This window comes from Hippocampus bargibanti, linkage group LG14 (assembly GCF_051943395.1).
Source record: "Hippocampus bargibanti isolate YZ-2025 linkage group LG14, ASM5194339v1, whole genome shotgun sequence".
In the NCBI taxonomy this organism is placed as follows: Eukaryota; Metazoa; Chordata; class Actinopteri; order Syngnathiformes; family Syngnathidae; genus Hippocampus; species Hippocampus bargibanti.
This window is the reverse complement of record NC_142747.1, coordinates 581,397-605,469: the sequence shown is the minus strand read 5'-3', so window position 1 is coordinate 605,469 and position 24,073 is coordinate 581,397. Positions and strand designations below refer to the sequence as shown.

Genomic DNA, 24,073 nt, shown 5'->3' with positions numbered 1-24,073 from the left:
CACTGAAGGAAGGTCCCTTTTAAATATGTTAGCTGGGTAGACAGACCCTTACTGGAAACCTAATATCATGATTAGTAGGGTTCTGGACACTAACAACTATCCTAGGGATGGAACCTGCCTTAACTGAGACCAACGAGTCACAAAGCTCGAGGCCATCTGGCCACTGTGGGTTTTCACTTGGCTCAAAAACCAATGTAACATCTTCCTTAAAGGGCTTAGCCTGTACTTTGCATGGAATAATAAGTGAGCTATGCCTGGCTATAGTGAATCTCTCATTTGTTGTTTTTACACGGTACTCATGTGCTTGTCCCAGACTAACTGCTTTTATGAAAGTGGCAGCTTTATTGCGCTTAAGGTGGGGAAAAGCTAGTCTAACCGATTTCAAGAGCTTTTCTGTATCCCCTGTTTGTGACTCATTAGAGAGGCTATCTAACACAAGACGCTCAATGACATTAAACCCTATGATAGGACACTGTTGCTGGTCACCTTTTAGTACTAATACTGGTACAAGTAGCCCTGGATCATTAGCACCAAGTTTAAATGATATCTCAAGCCATCCTACATAAGGCATATCCGTTCCATTAGCTGCCACAATATTGAGAGTGTTATCAGGGTCAATAAGTTCATTCACATTTTTCAATGACACGTCAGGTAAGTTTGTTTGTTTCCATAACTCATCTACAGCACACACCTGGGACCCCGAGTCCCAGAGTGCTTCAACCCTTTTGTTACCCAAAAAGCACCGAATAAGACATTTCTTTCCCACTAACTCCCTGACCGAAGGTAATTTGCCACACTGGTTCTTATCTGTACGCTCGACAAATGACTGCTTATGTCTCTTCTGAACGGGGCCACGTGTGTGGGGCTTACATTCCATTTTCATAGCACCACTGTAACACTGGGACCTATCTGTCTCTGTGGTCACACCATGTCCCACTGGAGTAACCCTTTCTAGTTTAAAGCATGGTTCCTAGCTGAGTTCTGTGCTTTGCAGCCTGCTCTGAAATGTTCACTACTTCCACATTTAAAACAGTGCTGACAATATTCTTCACCTGTCTGAATACAAGAATAACACCTGGGCTGAGGGCGACGGGGCATGTAGTACTGCGGAGGGGCGAACCGCTGCTGGAACTGTGCTGCCCCCCTCATCGGCCTGGGCCCTGGTGCTGGGTGGTACTGCTGAAGAGCTGATGGGGAGTGCTGGGTGTAGTAGTGCCTGGCTGGTGGATCTACCTGATATTGTGAAGGTGGAGTGAAGGCGACCTGTTCAGGGTAGTGGTCAGGCAGGCGTTCAGGTCCTCCGCTGGTGGGCTGAGAAGTGGCTGTTGGTTTCTGAATAGTCTCTTTGATCTGGGACACTTCTGCACGCAGCTCTTTTAACAGCATCATCTCTGACCTCATCTCTTTGATCTCTGAAAGGAGTTCATTCGGCACAGTAACAGTATTCTGCTTTAAGACTGTCTTCTTCCCAATCGGGACTGGTGTGTCATCTACCTGGACAGTGTTCAGCGTTGTCACCCGTGCAGCAGCATTTTTCTTTTTTTCCTGTCGCTCTTTTTCATTTGCACATGCCATGTTTAATTTTTCTAACAGTACTTCATCTGATGTGGTGGTTAGCAGGAGGAAAGGTTGCATGTCACTCTTTACATTGTCACTCTGTAACCCCGTCAGAACTGTGTGCAGGAATAAACTCTGGACCAACGTGGGATCATACTTCACCCCTGATTCAGCTTCTTGAGATGCAAAAAGAATCCTTTGACGAAGATCCATTGCACGCAGTAGAAATTTCTGTGGGGACTCTTTATTAGTCTGCACTTCCGATGAGAGCTGCTTGTACAACTCAGTGGCTCCTCTCTCTTGATAGTGAGATCGGAGAATCCTTCGTAAAGAAGTTAGGGTAAGATTTTCTTTCCCTTCGAGGTAGCTTCTCAACTGCAGACCTGGTGTTATGGCACGAACCACTGCATCGATGATCTCATCCCCCTGGTAGCCTTTACTGAGCCCACTTTCTATCTGTCTGACCAAATTAGGAAATGTGAGTTTATCTTTTTGTCCGAGTTCACCTATTTGTCCAGATATTTTGAAATCTTTGCGCCAGGGGGCAGTGTCTGGGGGCACTATGCTTCTCTTTCGCACTGCATCCCGACCTTTTTCACTTGGTTTGGCTATTCCTGGTTGAAAATCTTTTATACTTTCAATCAAGTCCTTTATACGTAGCAAATCTGACATTCCTCCATCTTCTAGCTCTAATTCAGCTCTTTCAGTGTAGGTTGACACAATATTAATTAGTTGGCCTCGAGTCTTTCCTGTAAGTTGCTCTCTTTCCAGTCCAGATATTTGGATTTCAGCACATAACTCTGACAACTGTTGAAAATTCAGTCCAAATAACTTGCCTTTGATGTCCAACTGTAATTCCTCTAACGCCATTTTCGAGAGGGTAGACGCAGTTCAGCTGGCCGGATTCACTTCAAAGTCTTCCAGTGCCCTCTAGTGGTGGCTGTACGCACAGAGATGCAACTAGAGCACATGTAGAAACAAACCAGTAAACGGCGACGCCACTCCGACTGGGTTGATTGGGGATATTCGGCGCGAGCTTCTACCCACGGCGAGTAGACAACACTCGAACGCAAATATCCCAGCGGTGCCTCCAAAATGTTGCGCTCTCCACTATAGTAAGGGAGATACGGTGTTGTGGGATCCAGAAAAAAACCACAAGACAAGCAATGTGATACGTCTTGACTCAACAGTGGTTTACTTCGAATGCCCCGATCTAATGCAAACGTACGCGCACAACAATTTCCGGTCCAACGATCTAAATCGGTCCGACACGAAACATGAACCGAAGCAGGCGTTCCATGTTTAAATAAACATTTTCGATATATATCATTTGTAAACCAATAGAACTACGCGAATGTAACCAAAATAGGAAATACGATAATTTACAACCTGTCACATTAGCATCTATTCACTCATGAAATTTCCATCGTGCTCACTCGCGCAGTAGACTCAGTATTTGATGATGGGATATTGGCCTCGGATTGTCATGCATTTTTTTTCTAGTGTTAGATACAAAAAATGAAATAAAAATAGAAATTCTCACGTTTGATGTCCAAAAATATTATGAAACAAATGTTAATATAAGCTACTGCAGCTAATCAGCGCGCCTCAAATGGCTTAACATTACCTTAAGACCTTGTGCGCAAGACAAAATCTCCGATGCCGATTCGTCTGACGTTGTTTCCCGTCCCAATTTGTTCCAGTTGATACGATTTTGTTGACCTGTGCGCACAACGCTTGTCACCTAAACGAAAAAGAGGGAGAAAAAAAATCCCGGTGGACACACGTACTTAGCGCTCCCTTTGCTCTCTCTTCTTCCAATTGCCATCCTCCGAAAACAAGTTGACTTCATGGAAGTCCATCCGCTGGGCCACTCTGAACGTCAACAAAGGTCAAAACGCGCCGACCCGTTCTGCTCCATTGCCGCCACTTGAGTGGATGACAAGAGGAAAAAAAGAAAAAAACATTGGAGTGTGCCCAACGCCGCAATCAGCACCCCTGAAAAAAAATGGAGAACTGTTTTTTTGCTCTTGTGATGTTTAAAAATGCATGACAGATAATTTGGGGCTGGCGCCATGTCGTCCCGGTGGGGAAAAAAAGGCGAAAGGATGAGACCTGCACGAGGCTCGGCTCGGCTCGGCTCGGCTCGCGATTGATTGATTTTGCCCGCAGCCCTTGAGGTGCAACCCGCCCCGAGAGCTCACGGCGCAATTAGCACCGCAACAAACCCACGGTTATTCCTCCGCGTCTTGTCGACCTTAATTATTGAAGCGCTTTTTTCTTGCTGTGTTTTTCAGAGTTGGGAAGATGCGCAGGAGATCCCTGCCAGGCAGCTCGGTGAGTCTAATCACAAAAAAGGAAAGCCCAAAAAAATGTTTGACACTGTGCCAACATGACAGCTGGTGTAGCAATAATAGTACAAGTGTGTACAAATGCGCATCTCTAAATATAAATGCATCTTACTGTAAAGAAACACAATTGGCTCACAGCTTATTAAATAAACATTTAAGCTTGGGTCCTTCATGTTGAGGTGGGACTGCGCCCTGTTTGGCAAATCCTGCATCGACTTGTTTTTCTATCCGTGCAACGATGACAGAAAATCCAAGAAGCCAACATTTTCCGCACCATTTTCCTTCCAAAAGTAAACAAAGAAAGAATGGGAACTCGGCACTCCACCGAGTGCCGATTTCCGCTGAGGTTCAACATTGGGAAATGTGATTTGTCCTCAAATGGGACACACCGTTTCCAGACGGGTCACTCGGTGTTACAAACATCCGTCTTGACGGAGGTGAAGGGGGCTCGGGGGACTCACTTGATTGCCTTTTTTCAGACTTAACAGGGCAATGGAGGACATTGTTTGTGTCGGCAGGCATTATTGCACACAATTTGTTTGATTACAAATGGAACAATTGAGAGGAGTTTTTTGAATCTGGATTGGGGTAAAATAAATAGACGAAGGCAAAGCCGTGAATAAGAGGCCGCTGTGTATCCGGTGTCCTTCCTCCCTTCCTTTTCTTCATTCTTTCCTTCCTTCATTTGTATTAATTCGTTTGTATGCATTCGGCCGTTCATTTGTTTATTTGCTCATTCATTCATTCATTCCTTCATTCATTCCTTCCTTCATTCATTCATTCATTCATTCATTCATTCATTCATTCATTCATTCATCCATCTACATAGTCATTAATAAATGCATGTATTTATTTATCTTTATATATGAAGGTTCATGTCAACGATTCACCATCACGTTATTTATGTAGTTTAACTTCTAATTTCTCACTCAACACAGTATTTTCAGATGAAACAAAGTACCAACACTGCACTCAAAATCTCCTGTGTATCGCTTTCTCGTTCAATCCACGATGTCAACAATCCTGCCTTCCTCAGGTAAAGATACGTCACTTCTGGCATTTTCCTCAACTCGAAAACAAGACCCCTTGAATATTCAGTGTGGATTTCAAAAAATAAAAATATAGCTATATGCAGTGTTTGAAATAGCGTCTGCCCGGTGGCCCGGGGAACACAACTTTTACGTCGGGCGTACAACTTTCAAAACGTCTCAGCCCGGGTGGCCAACAATTTCTTCAAGAAAAAAAAGTGTTTTTTTGTTTTTGTTTTTCAAATCAAACAATATACAGTAAAGTCTCGTTATATCGATATTCAAGGGAGTCCGAAAAAATATCGATATAACCGGGACTATCGATATATCCGACCCTGTTTGCATGTAATTTTCTCCGTGCGTGCATAGAAATAGTATCGATATAACCGGGACTATCGATATATCCGATATCGATATAACGAGACTTTACTGTATGTTATATTCAATGAAGCGAAAGCTACAAACAAACCACTACAAGGTACATCGATGAGAAGGTTTCTTCAGCCGTCATCTGTACTTTTTTGAAGGTGTCGGACGTTTCGCCTCCCATCCAAGAGGCTTCGCTGACAAACAAATGTTCGTTTGGCAATTTGCATACTCGGCACCGGCAGCCAATAAGAAGCCTGCTTCAGACTACACCTTGACTGAAAAGTGTACTTGAGCGTTTTAGAACGCCGCTTAGAAAGTGGAGTCCACGTAACTTTGAGCAGACAACGAAACGCAAACATTGAGTTGTGCACCATGACAACAAACAGCAACTGGAGCAAAATCTTCAGCAAGGCATATTTGCCATAAATTAAGCAAGGGAGCATTTGTGGTAGTCATTTACTAAATTAAAAAAAATCTTTTATAGTTCGCAACAATGTTTTTTTTTTGCGATTAGTCGTCTTATTGTGTTTCAAATTGTGAAAAAGGGGACAGGCAACTTTATGGCCGTGCAGGCAACTTTTCAGAGTTGTCTGCCCCGGTGTCCGCTAACTTTTTGTCATGAGTTTCAGACACTGATAGATGGGGTGGAAAATGCAGTCAGTAGAAGTCATTTGAAGTGATTTTACAAATTACGGACGCAACTATGTCGGGAGGTGTCTGTTGTCCTTTAAATCTACCTCCCCCCCCCCCCCCCCCCCGACTGGGTGCAATCTTGATAAGCCTTCATCCCAAATGTCATTTCGCTCAGTGAACAGGTTGAAGCAGCTGATATTTAAAGAAAAATGTTGCGAGATCAATTCCAGGTGCACAAACCTTTTTTTTTTTGTTCTTTTCCCAATTACAATTTTGTCCCTGCTGACATTTCCAGGTGTTAAATCCATTGCATTTACTTCATTTTAGGCAATTAAAAGTCTGTATTCATCAAAATGTCATCTCTGTGCCTAAGTCGACCACCTCTTGCGATGGGAAGCCCTTTTCAGACGCAGCAAAATATTTGCGGGCTTTCTCATGACTTCCGGGACCTCTTCGGAAATGACGGCGGCGTTCCGAAGATTAACTCGCCACATACAATGTGATGCTGAGCATCTACATTCCATTTCTTTGATCCGTCCTGCCATTTTTTTTCCTTTTCAGATCCTGAGAGAGTTCTTTACCATTGGGTGTCACGGTGAAACTCGGGCGAGCAACATCCTCTTTGCCGCTTTCGGGAACTGTCACAGTTGATTTGCGCTCGTCAGGCTGCAGACTGTTCTACATTCACTTGCAGCATATGTACACAGCGCGCATGCACACGCACGCACACACGCACACACACACACACACACACACACACACACACCACATCTTCAAATGCGTAGCATATTTCATTTTAACACCTTTTTAATCACAGCTGGGCCCCAGGCTAAATCACTTTCCCCTCCTGTGCTTCCACAGTGGAATAGCCAAGTAGAACTTCCGAGATAGTATTTGCACCGGTTGACTTTTCCGGGCGGCAAGCCCGTTGCCTTTGCAGCTTAGCCGTTTGCTCATGTTTGACAGCCACAAGCCGTGTGCATTCAGATCAATGGATTGATTGTGCCATCGCCGTCCGTCACGCTCACTCATGAGTGGCTGGCAGATGCTGATTTTCACCTGAAAGGCAAAGGACACAATGGACGAAGGTGAACGAAGGATGCTCTCCGCAATGTTCCCTTCGTTTTTATTCTTCTTGCTGCAATTTGATGATCAATGGAAAGCCATTAGCATTGAGTCGAAAGCCTACACGTTCACTCTTAATTAGTTTCTCCCCCTCACCCTCCATTTTTACTCTCCTCGACGCGCAGCACTATTTTATCTCCGTAATGGAGGGATTGGGAAACGGTTAATCCGATTCAGCTGTCAATCTGAACTTTCTGGAAACAGATGCAAAGGCAGCCATTTATTGAGCCTGTCACGTTCTGGTTGGCGACCAACGGGTAGTGCTGTCGGCCCCGCCCTCAGTTGCACAGGTGTTGCTTGTCTTCATCAGTGGAAGTTAAAAGGACTCCCGGCACGACCATTCGGTGTCAGGTCATCGTACTGTGTACGTGTTTGCTGCACACTGTCAGGTTTGTTTCATCTCGGCAGACTTTTACTCTTGGTTTTCTTTAATACTTTGTACTTTTTTGTACAGATGACTTTGATGTTTGAGATTTTGTTCCTGCTGACTTTATTTTAATACAATTTGTCAAATACATCCTGCTGCTCCCTCCTCCTGCCTGTTTTTTGGGATCCACCACCACCTTGCAAACCGTGACAGAGCCCAACCGGACATTGAGAGGTGGTGGTGGGAGGATTTGATCTCTCTCAGATTGGACGTATTGACTGACGTCGTTGGGTGATTTTGTAAATCCTTCCTTTGCAACCGACCGTTATTAGTGTTAGCTGTGGCATAGCCTGTTTTATTTTGGGGTATGCCATCCAGATTTTTGGTTTGACCCCTAGTTGCCTATGGTCCAACGACTGTAGCATCTTCGCGCAATATCGATTATCAATACAAACAAATCCCTGAATTTCTTTATTTAACAACTCATTAATTTATTTTTTTTCAGCATTTTTTTTCTCCATTATTGTCTATACACTTTTGTAATCTGTTTCCACATGTAAATGCCTTCCTGTAAGAATTTTGGCACCATGTAATCACTTGCTTCAAAATGATGGCATTTCTCTGAGAACATTTTGACTAACCCTGATCCGGTATTATATGCAACGACAGGGAGAATTTATGGTAAACTCTTAATCCAAGTGCTTCGTCATTTTCTCCACCCTGCGAGCGGTCTTGCCAAGTGTTAGAATCGCAACTGTCAGCTTGTGAGCTTTGGTAGCAATACCCGACCACAGGATACAAAGTAATTGCATACATGTTAGCATACTGACTATATTCCGCATATGAGTAACAGTAGTTGAAGTTTGGGCCATTGTAAAACGTTCCTTTTAGGAGAGCTGAAGCCAAAATTGAAGTGTTGTACAAGGCAAGCAGGACTCACCAAAAGACTTGTTTTGGAGGTGGAAGCCTCCTACAGTTTTCAGAAACTGGATGTGTACAAATCCCAGATTAATTTGGTTTGCAGTCCAGTTGTTTGAGGACATATACTTCTTCTTTTCCTTTTGGCTTTTCCCCGTCAGGCGTTGCCACAGCGAATCAATATCCTCCATCTCACCCTGTTTTGTGCAGCCTCTTCTCCCATGCTGTCACGTTCTGGTTGGTGACCAACGGGTGGTGCTGTCGGCCCCGCCTGCAGCTGCACAGGTGTTGGTCGTTTCAATCAGTGGCAGTTACCGGACTCCCCGCACGACCATTTGGTGTCAGGTCATTGTGTTTGTTTCACGTTTGTTTCGTTTCACGTTCGTTTGTTTCACGGTTTGCTTCATCTTGGCAAATTTTTACTCATGGTTTTCTTTGATACTTTGTACTTTTCTGTTCCGATGACTTTGATGCTTTAGATTTAGTTCCTTCTGACTTTATTTAATGCAATTTGTCAATTACAACCTGCCCCACCCTCCTGCCTGCTTTTTTGGGATCCACAACCATCCACCACAACGCAAAACGTGACACACACTAGCTACGTCCTCTATGGCAACATCCATTAGTAATAATAATAATAATAATAATAATAACAATAATACATGTCATTTATAAGCGCCTTTCAAAACTCTCAAGGACACTTTACAGTCACAGGATAAGTTTTCCTGTGGGTGAGCAGCAGCATTAACCTCCTCTTAGGCCTTCCTTTCGGTCTCCTGCCTGGCTGTTCAAGGCTCAGCATCCCTCTCCCAATATATTCACTCTTTCCTGTGGACATGTCCAAACCACCTCAGTCAGTATACTCATTTCTCATCCATTCCAACCCGCTCACTCCCAAAGAAAATCTCAACATCTTCAGCTCCGCTTCCTGTCTTTTCTTCAGCGGCAATGTCTCCAGTCCAAACATCATGGCTGATCTCACCACCTTCCGTTCATCTTAGCTCAAACTCTTCTATCACACATCACACCTGACATTTTTCTCCAGCCGTTTCAGCCTGCCTGTACGCGCTTCTTTGCCTCTTTTCCTCACTCTTTTCTGTCAAAAGACTTCACTCCAGACTTCCTTTCTGTTCCTTCCACTCTTTTTTTTTTTTTGGGGGGGGGGGGGAGAAAGCCCAAATATTTTATTTCAAACCGCCCCCCCCCCCAACCGCCAACCCCGTTGCATATCCATAGCCTGCAATCTTGATTTGTATGCCCAGTTCTTGTCGACTTTACTGTTTGCTTTTTGTGACGACTGCTCACAGTTTTCAACACCATTTAAGAGACCAAATCTGAGCCACAGGCTTTTGAGAATTTTAATTTCTGACAGGAAGCTCAAACGCATCGATCTGAAGGCCGTTGAACATCAAGGAAATGTGCTCCCTGGGATATCATCGGGATTTCTTCCCAGTTGGTGATGACATTCGCCTCACACACGAGCGCACTGCAGCTTCGATATCCCCGGCTCGCCATTAAAGCGGCAAGCTCGCCCCGCCATTTGTCTTCATGTGACATCCACTTAAAGGTTCGCTTTCATGATAGTGCTCGGTGACGGATGATATTGGCTGCACCAACAAAGTCGAACGGAAAGCACCCCCGGCTCTTGCACGTAACAACCCAACCGCCCAAAAGTGACAAAAATGTCTGATGTCTCTCGGCTGTGTACGCAATTTTGAACGTGAGGAAAAAAAACGATCCCAATGAATGCACTGCTGCACTCTACTGTGCTAAAAGAGATTATTTTCACTGGGGCTTTACAGCAGATTTGTTTTCAAGTCGAAGGAAAAGCATTGGTGAGAAGTAACAAAGTGAAGTGATACCTTGGCTTACGAACGCTTCAACTAACGAACATTTCGGGTTACGAAGGTTAAATTTGCCAGAATATAATCTTGGCATACAAACTATTTTTCAGGAGACACACGGAGCGCTAAAATGATTGATGTGTCGTTCGCAAACGCGCCGGTTCTTGCAGCTCCTGAAATGGCAGGTGCCTTTTTTTCCCTCTATTCCCCGCCCCCAGTCTTCAGTTAAAGCCACATGTGATTGGTCAAGATCCGTGGCAACTTTATTGATAGATAAAAGGCAGAGTGTAGACTGCAAGGTTAACATATCCCATCAATCGGGCTCCACAAATAACCTGCACAAGCCATCTGTACAATATGACGAGAACATACAAGCAAGGGAAGCAGCTATGAATGAAGTTTCTAGTGTGTCTGCCTGCATCTGTAGCTGTCGCAATATCACAACCTCTAAGATGTACAACCCAGAGATCCTTGAAACACTTTATGCAAAAAGCTATCAATTCCATCAAGCCATCAACGACTATCACAAAGTGAAATAAAACTACTTTATTATCTAGTACGGTTTATTTTTTTTTTATTACAATACCATAGCACATTTATTATACATAAAATAAGGTATAGTGTGTGTAGTTTTAAGGCTTATTTAGTTGAAAATGATGTTTTATGGGGACCTGGGAACGGATTATTCTCATTTTAATGGTTTCCTATGGAAAATTAATGTTTGGAATACACACTTTTCGCCGTACACACACTTTCTGGGAACCAATTAAGTTCATAAGCCAAGGTATCACTGTACTAATACTTAGTGGCACTGGAGTCGATTTTATTTCTTCTTGCCGACTTATCTCTATTTCACTATTCTGTAATGACTTTGTACTTTGACATTTGAAAATGAATATCTGTGCTGTTCTTACTTGGTCAATCAAAATGGGTTGGTGATACAACTTCAAGTTGCACACATCCCGAAATGGACAGCTGTAACACTTTGGTGGTGACGAGTGTGTCATATGGTGCTGCCAAAAGTATCTTTGCATTCATTTTTGGAGTGGTTCTAGTCTTCAATTAATTTCACATCCCTTAATATGCCCCATGTAACCTTGAAGTGTGTGATTAATATGCCAGGCAGAGCCCCAGCATTCTGCCGGCAGGGGTGTCGATGAAATGCAAGGGGCATTATTGGATCAGTCTCATTCTGAAAGGTCTTCTTTGGTTGTTCCGGTGCTTTGCAGGAAACCGTGTCCATTTTTCATTCAGCGACAGTTTGGGCCGTGACCTTTCTGCTTCTCCCACCTAATTAAGCTCTTAATGCCTTGCTTGTTATTGCCTGACGGGAGACGGAGATTAGCAAAAGGCACCCCCCCCCCACTCATCTCCCCCACCACTACCAAAGGGATGAAGGTCATCGATCGGCGCTCTTTTCATTCCTCACCCTGCGGGCCTTTTGTTTTGTATTGCGCAGATGTCGGAGAGGTCGTATTCATCATCCGGAGTCAGAGGAACTCCTTCCACGCCGGGCGAGCGGAGAAACAACGAGAGGATTTGATCCAGCAGGCGCATGCTCGCTCAGAGGTGAGATTCATCACCGTGTCGACATTTTCAGATGTGGATGGACTTCTTCAAGTTATCTGTTCACACTTCCACTTCATTTGCGGGAGATAAAAATTCAGACAAAAAACTTGAGAATGGCTTGTTCTGTTGGTAAAAAAGAAGTCATTTGTTCCTTTTTTTTGTGTATTTATTGTCAAGCACGGTGGACGTTACCTGTTATCCTATATTCCGGGCACGATAGCTGTCGCCACAATTTTCCAACAATATTTTTTAGGGGATTTCACCAAGTAAATTGTATTTATGTACAATGCCTGGTGGACTTCGAGTTGCGGGTCTTTCGTGTAGCGTATTGTCTTCGTGTTTGGAGGAGCAGAGAAGTTCGTTACAATGTTACATTGAATCTGGATTTTTTTTCTCGCCCTTTTTCTCAAAATGAGCTCCGAAATGAAAATATATACGCTAGAGAACGCAAATTGAATTTCCTCTTTGGTTATTATACTGAACACATTCAATGGAAAGTACATTTTGCACATGGATGGCATTTATAAAAATAAAAGGTGATTTGGTCTCCCATCAAACTGTCAACGTGTGGTGTTTTGTTGTTTTCTAGAAACCTCCGCTGGTTTTGCTCCTTCACACTTTGTCTGACAACGACGGAGACTGGAGCATCCTTCCTCTGCTGCCTTCGTGAGTCGAATGAACGAGTGAATGAGTGAGTTTTGCTTATGTACTGTCAGCGTCTGAAACTCATGACAAAAAGTTAGCGGACACCGGGGCAGACAACTCTGAAAAGTTGCCTGCCCCATTTTTCACAACTTGAAACACAATCAGACGACTAACCGCAAAAAAACAAAAACAAACAAACATTGTTGTGAAGTATAAATGATTTTTTTTTTAATTAAGGACGTACGTACCTCGCACAAATGCTCCCTTGCTTAATTTATGGTCAATATCCCTTGCTGAAGATTTTGCTCCAGTTGTCGTTTGTCATCATGGTGCACAATGCAATGTTTGCGTTGCGTTGTCTGTAAAAGCCACGAGGACTCCTCTTTCTAAGCGCATTTCAAAACTCTCAAGGACACTTTACAGTGCTCCTGATTGGTTGCCGTGCCGAGTATGCAAATTGCCAAACGAACGTTCGTTTAGCAATTTGCATACTCGGCACGGCAACCGATCAGAAGCCTGTTTCGTGCTACGGACTATACCGTGACTGTAAAGTGTACTTGAGAGTTTTGAAAGGCGCTTAGAAAGGGGAATCCATGTGGCTGAATCTTTAATACTTTGCAACTATGTTTGTTTTTTTTTTGCGATTAGTCGTCTTATTGTGTTTCAAGTTGTGAAAAATGGGGCAGGCAACTTCATGGCCGTGCAGGCAACTTTTCAGAGTTGTCTGCCCCGGTGTCCGCTAACTTTTTCTCATGAGTTTCAGACACTGCTTGTAGCAATGTATTTTTTTTCTGCATCCTCAGTTTGTCTCACACCTTCGGAAAGAATTCCTCGTGGATCGTCTTCCTGGAAGAGGAGACCAGCGTCAAGACGGCGAGGCTCGTCGCAGCGCTCGCAAAGTTTGATGAGAAGAAAGTAAGCCATCTCATCTATCTTTTTACTCCTCTCCCACCAAATCCTTCCATAAAAAAAGAAGAAGCGAGCAGTAAGGTACAAAGTGTCTTCTCAATTAAGAACCCCGCCACCATCTGCTCAGCTCACCGGGACAGTCGACAGACGCGTCAGTCATGTCGCCGTTGCCGTGCTAATTAAAAAGCCGCCTGCCTGGTGCGGTTTGTTCTTTTTTTTTCCCCCTCTCAGGTTTTGCCGCCAATGTGGGTCGAATGTTGATCCTCGGAAAACTTTTAAGTCACACTCACTTTGATTACATTAGAGTTTTTGCCTGCGAAGGCCACATTTCCAACCCATTGTGACCTTTTCAAACATCACCGCCATATTATCTGTCGACTCTCAGACGAGCAGATCAATACCGTCACCGCGCTTCCGTCAACATTCAGTTCATTAGCTAAGTCGCCGCTAGCTTTGTAGTTAGCAAACGTAGCAACATATACAAAAATTAACATGATTCAAAAATTGTCATTCACACGCAAAGAGTCAAAGGAGGACAGTGCGCTATTTTTATTTTCCTATCCGCCTTGCGCAGTATTTGGAGGATTGATGCAACACTTTTCACCAGGAATGGTTCCTAGGGAAGCCACTCCACGACGACGAGTCGACCATCATCCATCACTACGCCTTTTCCGACAACCCTTCCGCCTTTCAATATCCCGACTTCTCCGCCGCGTGGGCTTTAAGCATCCCGCTGGTGGTCCGGTCAGTGAGTTCATTCAGAGTTTTGTTTGAAGATTTGCTGTCAGGTCGTCATTTCGGTTTTTTTTTAAGACTGGCCAACAAAGTCCAAGAGGATCCGCTGAAATCAGACTTCACCATCGATCTGAAACACGAGGTGCGTACCCCGTTGCGTCCGCGGGCGTGTTCTCTCAGCCTAAATCAGCTTTACAACAGTGTCTGAAACTCATGGCACAAAATTAGCGGACAACTTTTCCAGCCATGAAGTTGCCTGCCCCATTCTTCACAATAAGACGACTAATCGCAAAACAAATTATTAAGGATTGCTAATCACAATATATAACAGAACAACACTTTAAAATGTAGTACATAATTGATGTACCTCGCACAAATGCTGCCTTGCTTAGTTTATCGTAAATCTGCCTTGCTGCTGATGTTGCTCCAGTTGTCGTTTTTCCATCCACTGTTTGGCATGTTGCACAATGCAATGTTTGTGTCGCGTCATCTGCTACAAGCCACGTGCACTCCTCTTTCCACCATCATGCGTCATAATGTACGTTTATGTTTTTTAGCGTCATAAATTTGGTTAGCTTCTTTTGAATCTTTCTTCTAGGGCTGAGGTTTTGGCTTGATTTCTCACCACGTATCCATTTTTCTTGCGTTCTCAGTACGTCTACTTTGGAAAATGATATGCAAATGCACCCGGAAGCACAAAGTTATTCGATGCAGGCTTCTGATTGGCTGCCTAGTATGCAAATTGCCAAACGAACTGAAATTCCGAAACTTCCAAACCGAACGAGGATTTCGAAATCGGACTAAAGCAAACGTTTGATTTGGAAAAAAATCTTTCGTTTGTTTTTTTTTTTTCCTTGAAAAAGTTGTCGGCCGCCCGGGCGGGGACGTTCTGTAAGTTGAACGCCCGACGTAAAAGTTGCACGCCCCGGGCATCCGGACAGACGTTTCAGACGACGGAAACACCGTTGGGACGGCCAAAGAAATGAACACTGGCCGGTAAGGGCTTAATTGCGCAAACGGATCCTGCAGGTGGCCTTGTATATTTGGGAAAACGGCAAGGGTCCCCATCTGACCGCCCTGGCCGAGCTGTGCACGGAGCCCCAAGATTCCCCGAGGGCCGAGCCGTGTGCCACCGCGCTCCACCCCGACCCCCCGCCCTGTGTGAGTATCTGCTTCCGCCGGCCGAGCCCAAAATCTGCACAGGTTGCGCCTTTTGAGGCTTTTTCTCAACAAACAACGTGCGGCTAAACTTCCGTCCTTTTTGTTTTTTTTTGTTTTTACGAAAAAGGGAGAGCCGGTCGATCGGGACAACATCTTTGTGGCCGTGAAAACCTGCAAGAAGTTTCACGGTAAAAGAGGTGAGCGTCTTTTGTGGCGCCCTGCCACATCCCAGGGGTTTTGTGGCGCCGCCATGTTCCGCCTGGGTTTGATTGCCAGTGCCGTAAAAGATTTGATTTCCAGCCGCGGACGGACGGACTCGGCTGGAAATGTCACGTCGATTTTGCTCCAAATGTCGCGCCGTTTGAGTGGCGCTGGGCTGCTTTATGGCGCTTTCTCACCACGCAGTTCCCGTCATCAAGAAAACTTGGGAGAGCGACGCCGTCTATCTGGAGTACTACAGCGACCACGCCGACGGTTCAATACCCACCGTGGATCTGGGAATCCCCAACACGGAAAGAGGTGAGCGCCGTCAAACGGAAAAGCTTCCCTCGGGTACCTTTGGGCGAACAAGTTCGCTCTGTTCGCTCGCGAGGCTGAAACTGTGGTTTTGTGGTTGGTTCAAAATTCGCTCAGCAGGGACTTCATTTGTTGGAAATGAAGTCAGAGATGGATGTTGATCACGTCCAACTGAAATCTTTGGTTCGGAGATTACAGGATGACAAGGATAGTTTTTCTTTTTAGGACCATGAATATCTTCTTTTCCTTGTAGGAAGGCGGAGCATACGTTGCTTTCTTTTTAGGGGAGTAGCTTTAGTTATTTATTTATGTCTTTGTTTATTCATTTATTTATCTAACAGTGTTTTTATTATTTGTATTTTTGACAAATGAAAACGTTTTGGGGGACAATGAATACTTTTTTTCTCTTCAGAGTTTGTGAAATATTACTTTGTTTTTCTTTTAGCATCAATAATTGTTTTACTCTTTCCCACAAAATCTTTGCTTTATAATAATAATAATAATAATAATACATTTTACTTCAAGCGCCTTTCAAAGCTCTTAAGGACACTTAACAGTCACAGACAAGCGCAGATACAATTATAAATAGAATACAATAAATAAAATACAATTATAAATAGAAACAAGAGATAGCGCTACACAGAAAATGCCATTTTAAATGTGTGGCTTTTGAGATGGGATTTAAAGGTTGGAAGAGAATCAATATTACGAATGTTGGGAGGAAGTGAGTTCCAGAGTTTGGGGGCAGAGCATCTGAAAGCTCTGTCCCCCATCGTGCTGAGACGGGCAGGGGGGGGGCACACAGAGGTGGAGGGAGGAAGAGGATCTGAGGGAAATTTGAAAAAGCTCATGTAGGAATGGGGGGAGCAAGGTTATGGATAGCTTTAAAGGACAACCGACGTCTCCGGTTGTCCACTTGTGTCCATAATTTGTAAAATGGCTTCAAATGACTTCTACTGAGCGTATTTCAATAAGATTCCACCGCATATAGCTATATTTTACGTTTTAAGACTCGTGCTGAATATTCCGGAAGTCTTGTTTTTGAGTTGGTGACGAGTCCGTACGTGACGTCGCTGAAGAAAGGCCCCTGACCGAAAAAAGGACACATCGTAGCCGTCCTTCCATCACGTCAATGCTTGTTTGGTCTGAAAACCTCGTGTTGCACCAGAAAGAGCCAGAAGAGGGCGTCCAAGCTCCATGTAAGGAATTTATCAGCCTGTGGAAACGGGCTGATTCATTCCTCACAGGAGCTCGTGGCCATTTTCTGCCTCTTTTTGGGTGAGACATTTCCCCTCAATGTTGCCTCAAAATGGCACAGAATAAATTCTTTAATCGATTGTATGCTTTCCTCTTCAGAACTATTTGAATCATATTCATAACTGGATGAGTAACAAGAAAACATCTTCTCCCAATCTGAAGCCATTGTTTTGATTCTCCAGCAATGCAAGACGTTACGAACTGGGGCGGGACTTTCTGAAGATGCCCAATTCGCAGCTCAATTTTTTGCTGATTTTTTTTTTTTTTTTTTACTTATTTGGAGTATCACCTCGCGGTTGCTCAAGATGAGCTTCACTGATGGTAACGCCACTTGGCCGCTTGTCCAAAAGATCCCATTTTTGCTGTGTCACGTGTGTCAAGTTACTGAGTTTCACGGCATTCCCGGCACTTTTCTCTCTGGCTCTAGCGCTTTAGCAGAGGCTACCGACCACTCGGGGGTAAATTATTCCAGACGGCGGATCGCTAGCGGCAACTGAAAGGCTGCCCAAGACCTTCGGGGTCTCATCTTAATGGGTTGATACGGCCACTTTCAAGGGTTTGGGAGAGTTGATTCATGTCCTGAATTCATCTGCAGTTGTGTCTTAACCCATTCTCACTTTGTCCTGATTTGGTCTGGTTGTAACCCGCGGCCTAACGTGTTCTCATTTGGCCCTTTGTTTGCCCTTTTAAAACAAGTTTTGACTTGGTATTCATTTGGCCCCCCTACGAAGCATCTAACACTGGAACTTGATCATGCGAGTCACCGTTGCTGGCTTCCTAGCTAGCTAGCTAGCTATCTATTTGCTATCTATTAGCTGTCTAGCTAGCTAGCTATCTATTAGTTATCTATTACCTAGCTAGCTAACTTGGTCTATTTGATTTATTCCCGGTTGAACGGGGTCACCGTTGCTGGCTAGCTAGCCAGCTATCTAGTTTTGCTATATATTAGCTGGCTAACTAGCTAGATAGCTATCTATTAGTCATCTATTAGCTAGCTAGCTAACTTGATCTATTTGAGTTATTCCCAGTTGAACGGGGTCACCGTTGCTGGCTACCTAGCTAGCTATCTATTTGCTATCTATTTCCCATCTATTAGCTGTCTAACTAGCTAGCTAGCTATTAGTTATCTATTAGATAGCTAGCTAACTTGATCTATTTGAGTTATTCCCGGCTGGCGCGTGTGGCTGCCGCTGCTCACCCACAGAAAAACTGATCCTGTGACTGTAATGTGACCTTGAGTGTTTTGAAAGGCGCTTGGAATTGAAATTTATTATTATTAGTAGTAGTATTATTACTATTTTTCCGCGGGCCACATTGTAGTTACGGTTTCCTCTTGGGGGCCGTTATGAATTTGGAGAAGCCTTTGGAATGTTACATATTACATATAGAGCGTACAACAAATTAATGAAGAACTAGTTTTCAAATTTGAAGTCAAACATATGTTACGTGGTCTACAATTAGAAATTTTGGTTCAGATTTTAGCAAGCATCATGGATCCTGACATGCTTAAATTGCTTTCGGGGGCCGAATAAAATGATATGGCGGGCTAGATTTGGCCCCCGGGCCTTGACTTTGGCACCTGTGCTGTATTGGGTAACAAACACACCCACGTTCACACACAGAAACACCACCTTTTGCCGAGGCATAAATAATGGAGCGAGGCCTCCTCTCTTGCATTGTGTGTGTTGTCGGCCCCTGGAGGTTTTCCGTCAGCGCCTCGACGATGACTACGTTGCTGTGCTCATACTTCCCAATTCTGCTCTTTGTGTGTCAGTCAGCTCTGCCGCCGGCCTGCGTGTTCAACAAAAACCTTTTCCTCCTCTATAGGCAGAATCTGTCAACCTTCAACCGGGTCCGCTTTGATTGTACCTGTCAGTCCATTCCAACAATTAGTTGCCGTGAAACCTCAAAGGTCAGCCATAGTCCAGTCCAGGTACACGGGATCCTGAAGTAGCCCTTGTTTGGTTCCAAATGTCTCCCTCTCCAGTCCTTAAATGGTTCTCAGACTACTGAGCAATCGCGTGAAGAGGATGAGAGGAGTTTTGATTCCCTTTGCGCCATTGTTCTTGTGTCAAAAGTCAAAGTCAGCCTTATTGTTAAATATGCTAATGACATGACATACAGCACAGATGAAATTAATGTCCTCTCGGACCCAGCGTGCAAGGCACTTAGAATGTGGCTAAAAAAGAAGGACAGTTGACAACAGACACTACATGTAATTTGTGAATGTAAAGTGAGGTAGTGTAGTCATGCAAAAACAACAACAAAAAGGTTGAAGTGAGGTGTTGCAGAAAAAAAATAGAGTTCAGGTTGATAGTACAGCGTGTAGCGTGTACTCAGAATTCGGTGAGTGTGGCAGTAGGAAGGAGCAGGGGGGGCAGAGCTGGGAGGGAGTTGAGTCTCCGGACTGCCTGGTGGTAGAAACTGTCCTTGAGCCTGCTGGTCTTGGCTCGGAGACTCCGCAGTCTCTTACCCGATGGCAGCAGGCAGAAGAGGCGGTGGGTGGGATTGCCAGCGATCCTGATGGCTCTGCGGGTGAGGCGGGTGTTGGAAACCATGCCAGCGTTGCTCCTTTCAAAATAAAATCATCTGCAAAAAACACTGTCTTGCCTTTGCAGGCCATTGCGGCAAAACCTTCGCCATCCTCAAGAGATTCGTCAGCGGCGACGTCCCCGACGCAGAGTGGCTCCTTGTCGTGGACGATGACACGCTGATCAGGTTTGCCCACCAAACTCCACCGCCGTCATCGCTGTGGCCGATGCTCAGACGTGATGCGGAGGGGGAAGCTCTTTCACGTCCCTCTGCTGTCACCCGATGCCCGTCAAGTTGCTTCTTGGCGTCGAATGTGGGACATGTGCGATGCAGCCGGAGGAAATTATTGCCACACTTGTGGACGTACGTGCGTGTGTTTGCCTCAGCCTCCCCAGACTGCGATCATTGCTGAGCTGCTACCGAGCGTCAGAAGCTGTGTATCTGGGCGAGCGCTACGGCTATGGCCTCAGCCAGGGAGGCTACAGCTATGTGACAGGAGGTGGCGGGTGAGTTTGAACCGCTAGACGCACGGCGGATATACCACACAAATCCCGTTATCTGTGATTTTGACATAAACCGCTTGTGCTCGCTACAGCCGGCGGGAATTGTCGTTTTTGCGGGCTAAGCTTTTTCGCCTTCGGTGCAGATTGAAATGTGAGCAACCACTCTCGAGTTCGATTGAGCATAAGCAGCTACACTCCACTTCAGAGGATTTTGACATTTGGATTAAAGCGGGACAATTTGGTCCCGCAGGGAAAATGGAACATTTTGGAACCAAAACTCAGGGATGAGAATCCTCTGCCAATCAACGGATTTCCCACAGAGACACAGGTCCGTGCATGATGATTTATTAAGCTACAACACAAAGCACTGGTCCTAAAAAGAGGACCACGACAAGAATACAAAAAACGACGAGTGGGGTGGGGCAATGGGAACCCCGACAATGGCGAGAAGCAACTCGCACACGGTGGTGCAGGAACAGAACAATCCCAAAAGGATTACGGGATGTGAGGGGGGGGGGGTTCGGACCGAGCGCCGAAGACAAATTCCAGGGTAATACAAAGTACAAATACAAGTTGACAGCGTACCGTTTTCGTACTCGCTGTCCTGAAGAAGGACGGTGGGAGGCGTGGCCCCGCCCCCAGCTGTCAATCCGAACGTGACAATATCGATCTCTCTTTGAGACAGGTGACCTCTTCTGGCTTCTCCGTTAGCAGGGAGAGCCATTTTTGGACAGTTTTTTTGGGGGGGGACGGCTCGCATGTGTGGGGAAGCCGTGTGGATTTTTCCATAAGGACTGTAATTAAAGAAATAAACTGGACTGTAAAATAAAGTTTTATTTACCTTTGTGAGGCACCCACGTGCCTCAAAGCCACCACCATTATCCCAGTCCCGAAGAAGTCGTCCCCCACCTGCCACAATGACTACCGCCCGGTCGCACTCACTCCCATCCTCATGAAGTGCTTCGAGCGGCTCGCTTTGAACCACATCAAGGCTGCCCTCCCTCCCAACCATGACCCTTTCCAGATTTCATATCGGCCCAACCGCTCTACCGATGATGCCATCTCCACTGCTCTCCACACAGCGCTCACCCACCTGGACACCAGAGACTCCTACATCAGAATGCTGCTCATCGACTTCAGCTCAGCATTCAACACAATCATCCCCCAACAGCTCATCAACAAACTGAGCAAACTGGGGATCAGCACCTCCCTGTGCAACTGGCTGCTGGACTTCCTGACGGGGAGACCGCAGGCAGTCAGAGTTGGCGACAACACTTCCAGCACCATCACGCTGAACACAGGGGCCCCCCAGGGGTGTGTGCTGAGCCCCCTCCTCTTCACTCTGCTCACGCACGACTGCTCACCATCATCACCCAGCTCCACCCTCTTCATAAAGTTTGCGGATGACACGACTGTTGTGTGCCTCATCAACAACGACGAGGAGACAGCCTACAGGGACGAGGTCAGCCGCCTGGCCACGTGGTGCAAGGACAACAATCTCCGTCTGAATGTGGAGAAGACGAAGGAGATTGTTGAGGACTTTAGGAGAGTGCGCCCCCAGCATGCTCCACTAACCATTGACGGTGCTGCAGTGGAGAGAGTGAGCAGCACCAAGTTCCTGGAAGTGCACATATCCGAAGACCTGTCCTGGAGCCACAACACGGCATCACTGGCCAAGAGATCCACCAGCGCATGTACTTCAGAATCAGAATCAGAATCAGAATCAGAATCAGAATCATCTTTATTGCCAAGTATGTAGAACACACAAGGAATTTGTTTCCGGTAGAACACGCTGCACTAGTAACTTCCTCCGCAAGCTTAAAAGAGTTGAAGCCCCGACCCCCATCACGACCTCCTTCTACCGCGGTACCATCGAGAGCATCCTGACCAGCTGTATCACCGTGTGGTACGGCGCCTGCACCGTGTCCTGCCGTAAGACTCTGCAGCGCATCGTGAGGACAGCTGAGAAGATCATCCCCCCCCCCCCCCCCCCCCTTCAGGACATTTACAGCACTTGCCTCACCTGCAGAGCCATCAGGATCGCCATCGATCCTGATGGCTCTGCATATATATACAGTAAAGTCTCGTTATATCGATATATATATATAGTCCCGGTTATATCGATATATTTCTATATATGCAAACATATATATATATATATATACTCCCGAGAATATATATATATATATATATATAGTATATATACTGTATATCCGTGTGCCCCCCCCACCCCACCTTTTTTTCCGATTTGTCATTCCCATCCCTGAAAAGTAGTTGATAGGCTTCCATTTTGCACGAGCGGTTAATGTTGTCCTTGCGCATGTGTCTGCAGCATGGTGTTCAGTCGCGAGGCAGTGGCGCGCCTCCTGCAAAGTGGCTGCAAGTGTTACAGCAACGATGCTCCGGACGACATGGTGCTTGGAATGTGCCTCAACGCTCTGGGTATCCCCGCCACCCACAGTCCACTTTTCCATCAGGTGACCACTCTTCATATCCGCTCACAATCTGTCCATGCTGTGATTTGGGAATGAGACGAGGGATTCTGCTGGTTCCCTCGTTTGCATTTCAACGTTTTTTTTCCCTCCAGCAGCGAACATTCAATCTATTCTCGCGTTTAACTCTTAATTTACTTTTTAGTTTGTAAGAACTGTCAACAATTCTTTCCAAAGAATACTTTTACCTGCAGTCCCCGTTGAGGCAATTCACCATACAAACACATTTTAAACATCTTTTTGACTTCCTTTCACATCGTTTTATTTTCTTGGACTTCCTGTCATTTCACATTCTGCCCGGGCGCCTTTACATGACGTTACATCCTGTCCGTCTTTCGAAAAGCTCACCCAACAAGCCCCACCTTTCTCTTCCCCCCTGCCCGCCCCTCGGGGTGGCCAGTCACAATTTGTACCGTCCCTAAATTAAAGAATTGTTTTGTTTTTACTTTAGATTGAAAGGCGCTTATAAATGGATAATTATTATTATTATTATTATTATTGTTGTTGTTGTTGTTGTTCCTGCTTCATTAATAATGACCTGAACATTCCCTTCACCGGAACCACTAAATTAAAGAATGAATAAGCAAATGCTAACACTTGTATTGCACATGGAATGTTTGCATTTGTGAAAAATGGCTTTGAAAATGCTTCAAAACATAAAGAAAGAAAGAAAGAAAGAAAGAACGAAATAACGGCGCCTTCTGACCTCCACATCATCATAAAAGTACTTTGCTTCTTTTAGCTTTTTTTTTTTTTTTTGTATTCCTCCAGCAGACTACTGCAATGATCAATCTTCACAAAATAGTTTTCTTTTGTGTGGCATCGCAGTGGAGTTTGCAATGATAACACTTCCCTTCCAGGCCCGCCCAGAGGACTACTCGGCAGACTTGCTTGCCCACCAGGTGCCCATTTCTTTCCACAAACACTGGAACATCGACCCTGTGGTCGTTTTTAACAAATGGCTGCGGGACGGCCATCGTAAAAGCACGCCTGATAATGAAAGCACCAAGACGGAGCTGTGAAATCCAAACCTGAACATCAGACGAACGTGGATGTGAGCAGCCACGTTTTGTTCAAGCAAAGCAACGACACAATCGACTTGTCAGGATATAAAATACACAGCGCGTGGCTCGATCTTATGTATGACGCTCCCTCGATGAATTTACAAGATGCCACTCATACTGTCAAATCTATTTTTCAATAAAAGTGTACATTTTTAACAATGAGCTTTTGAATCCCGTTTGACTTGATGTGAGCTATTTGAATGCATACGTGGGGCTTTGATATGTGCGTAAGCGTTGTCGGGTAAAAATTGCCCATTTTAGTTACAGTAAAGTCTCGTTATATCGATATTCTTGGAAGTCGGAAAAAATGTCGATATAACCGGACTATCGATATATCCGTCCTGCGCCGAACTACATTAGAAGGGAGCGGGCGCCCATACGTAAATGGGGGATCTTTGATATGGCATGTCATTTTGTCATTGGGTTCATGGATTGTGTATCTAGCATGCTTTTTGTACAGTTGGGAAGTGAAAAATAAACTTGTGCATAAAATAAAAA

The 24,073-nt window shown here is 45.0% G+C and overlaps 1 protein-coding gene across 2 annotated transcripts in view; it reads left to right on the top strand.

Moving 5' to 3' along the window:
* b3glcta (beta 3-glucosyltransferase a) overlaps positions 1-24,073 on the top strand; it is a 47,282-nt gene extending 23,209 nt beyond the window's left edge. Inside the window, exons 3-15 of one of the 2 annotated variants that reach the window (XM_089014219.1) lie at positions 3,855-3,894; positions 11,652-11,761; positions 12,351-12,427; positions 13,210-13,321; positions 13,923-14,059; positions 14,129-14,192; positions 15,080-15,211; positions 15,339-15,408; positions 15,617-15,730; positions 19,603-19,702; positions 19,903-20,022; positions 22,352-22,496; positions 23,372-24,073. In XM_089014219.1, coding sequence (XP_088870345.1) covers positions 3,855-3,894; positions 11,652-11,761; positions 12,351-12,427; positions 13,210-13,321; positions 13,923-14,059; positions 14,129-14,192; positions 15,080-15,211; positions 15,339-15,408; positions 15,617-15,730; positions 19,603-19,702; positions 19,903-20,022; positions 22,352-22,496; positions 23,372-23,533 — 1,383 coding nt within the window. In that variant the 3' untranslated portion in view covers positions 23,534-24,073. Of the gene's footprint in view, positions 1-3,851; positions 3,895-11,651; positions 11,762-12,350; positions 12,453-13,209; positions 13,322-13,922; positions 14,060-14,128; positions 14,193-15,079; positions 15,212-15,338; positions 15,409-15,616; positions 15,731-19,602; positions 19,703-19,902; positions 20,023-22,351; positions 22,497-23,371 lie in introns of those variants that run through there. The other variant, XM_089014220.1, reaches the window with a different exon arrangement.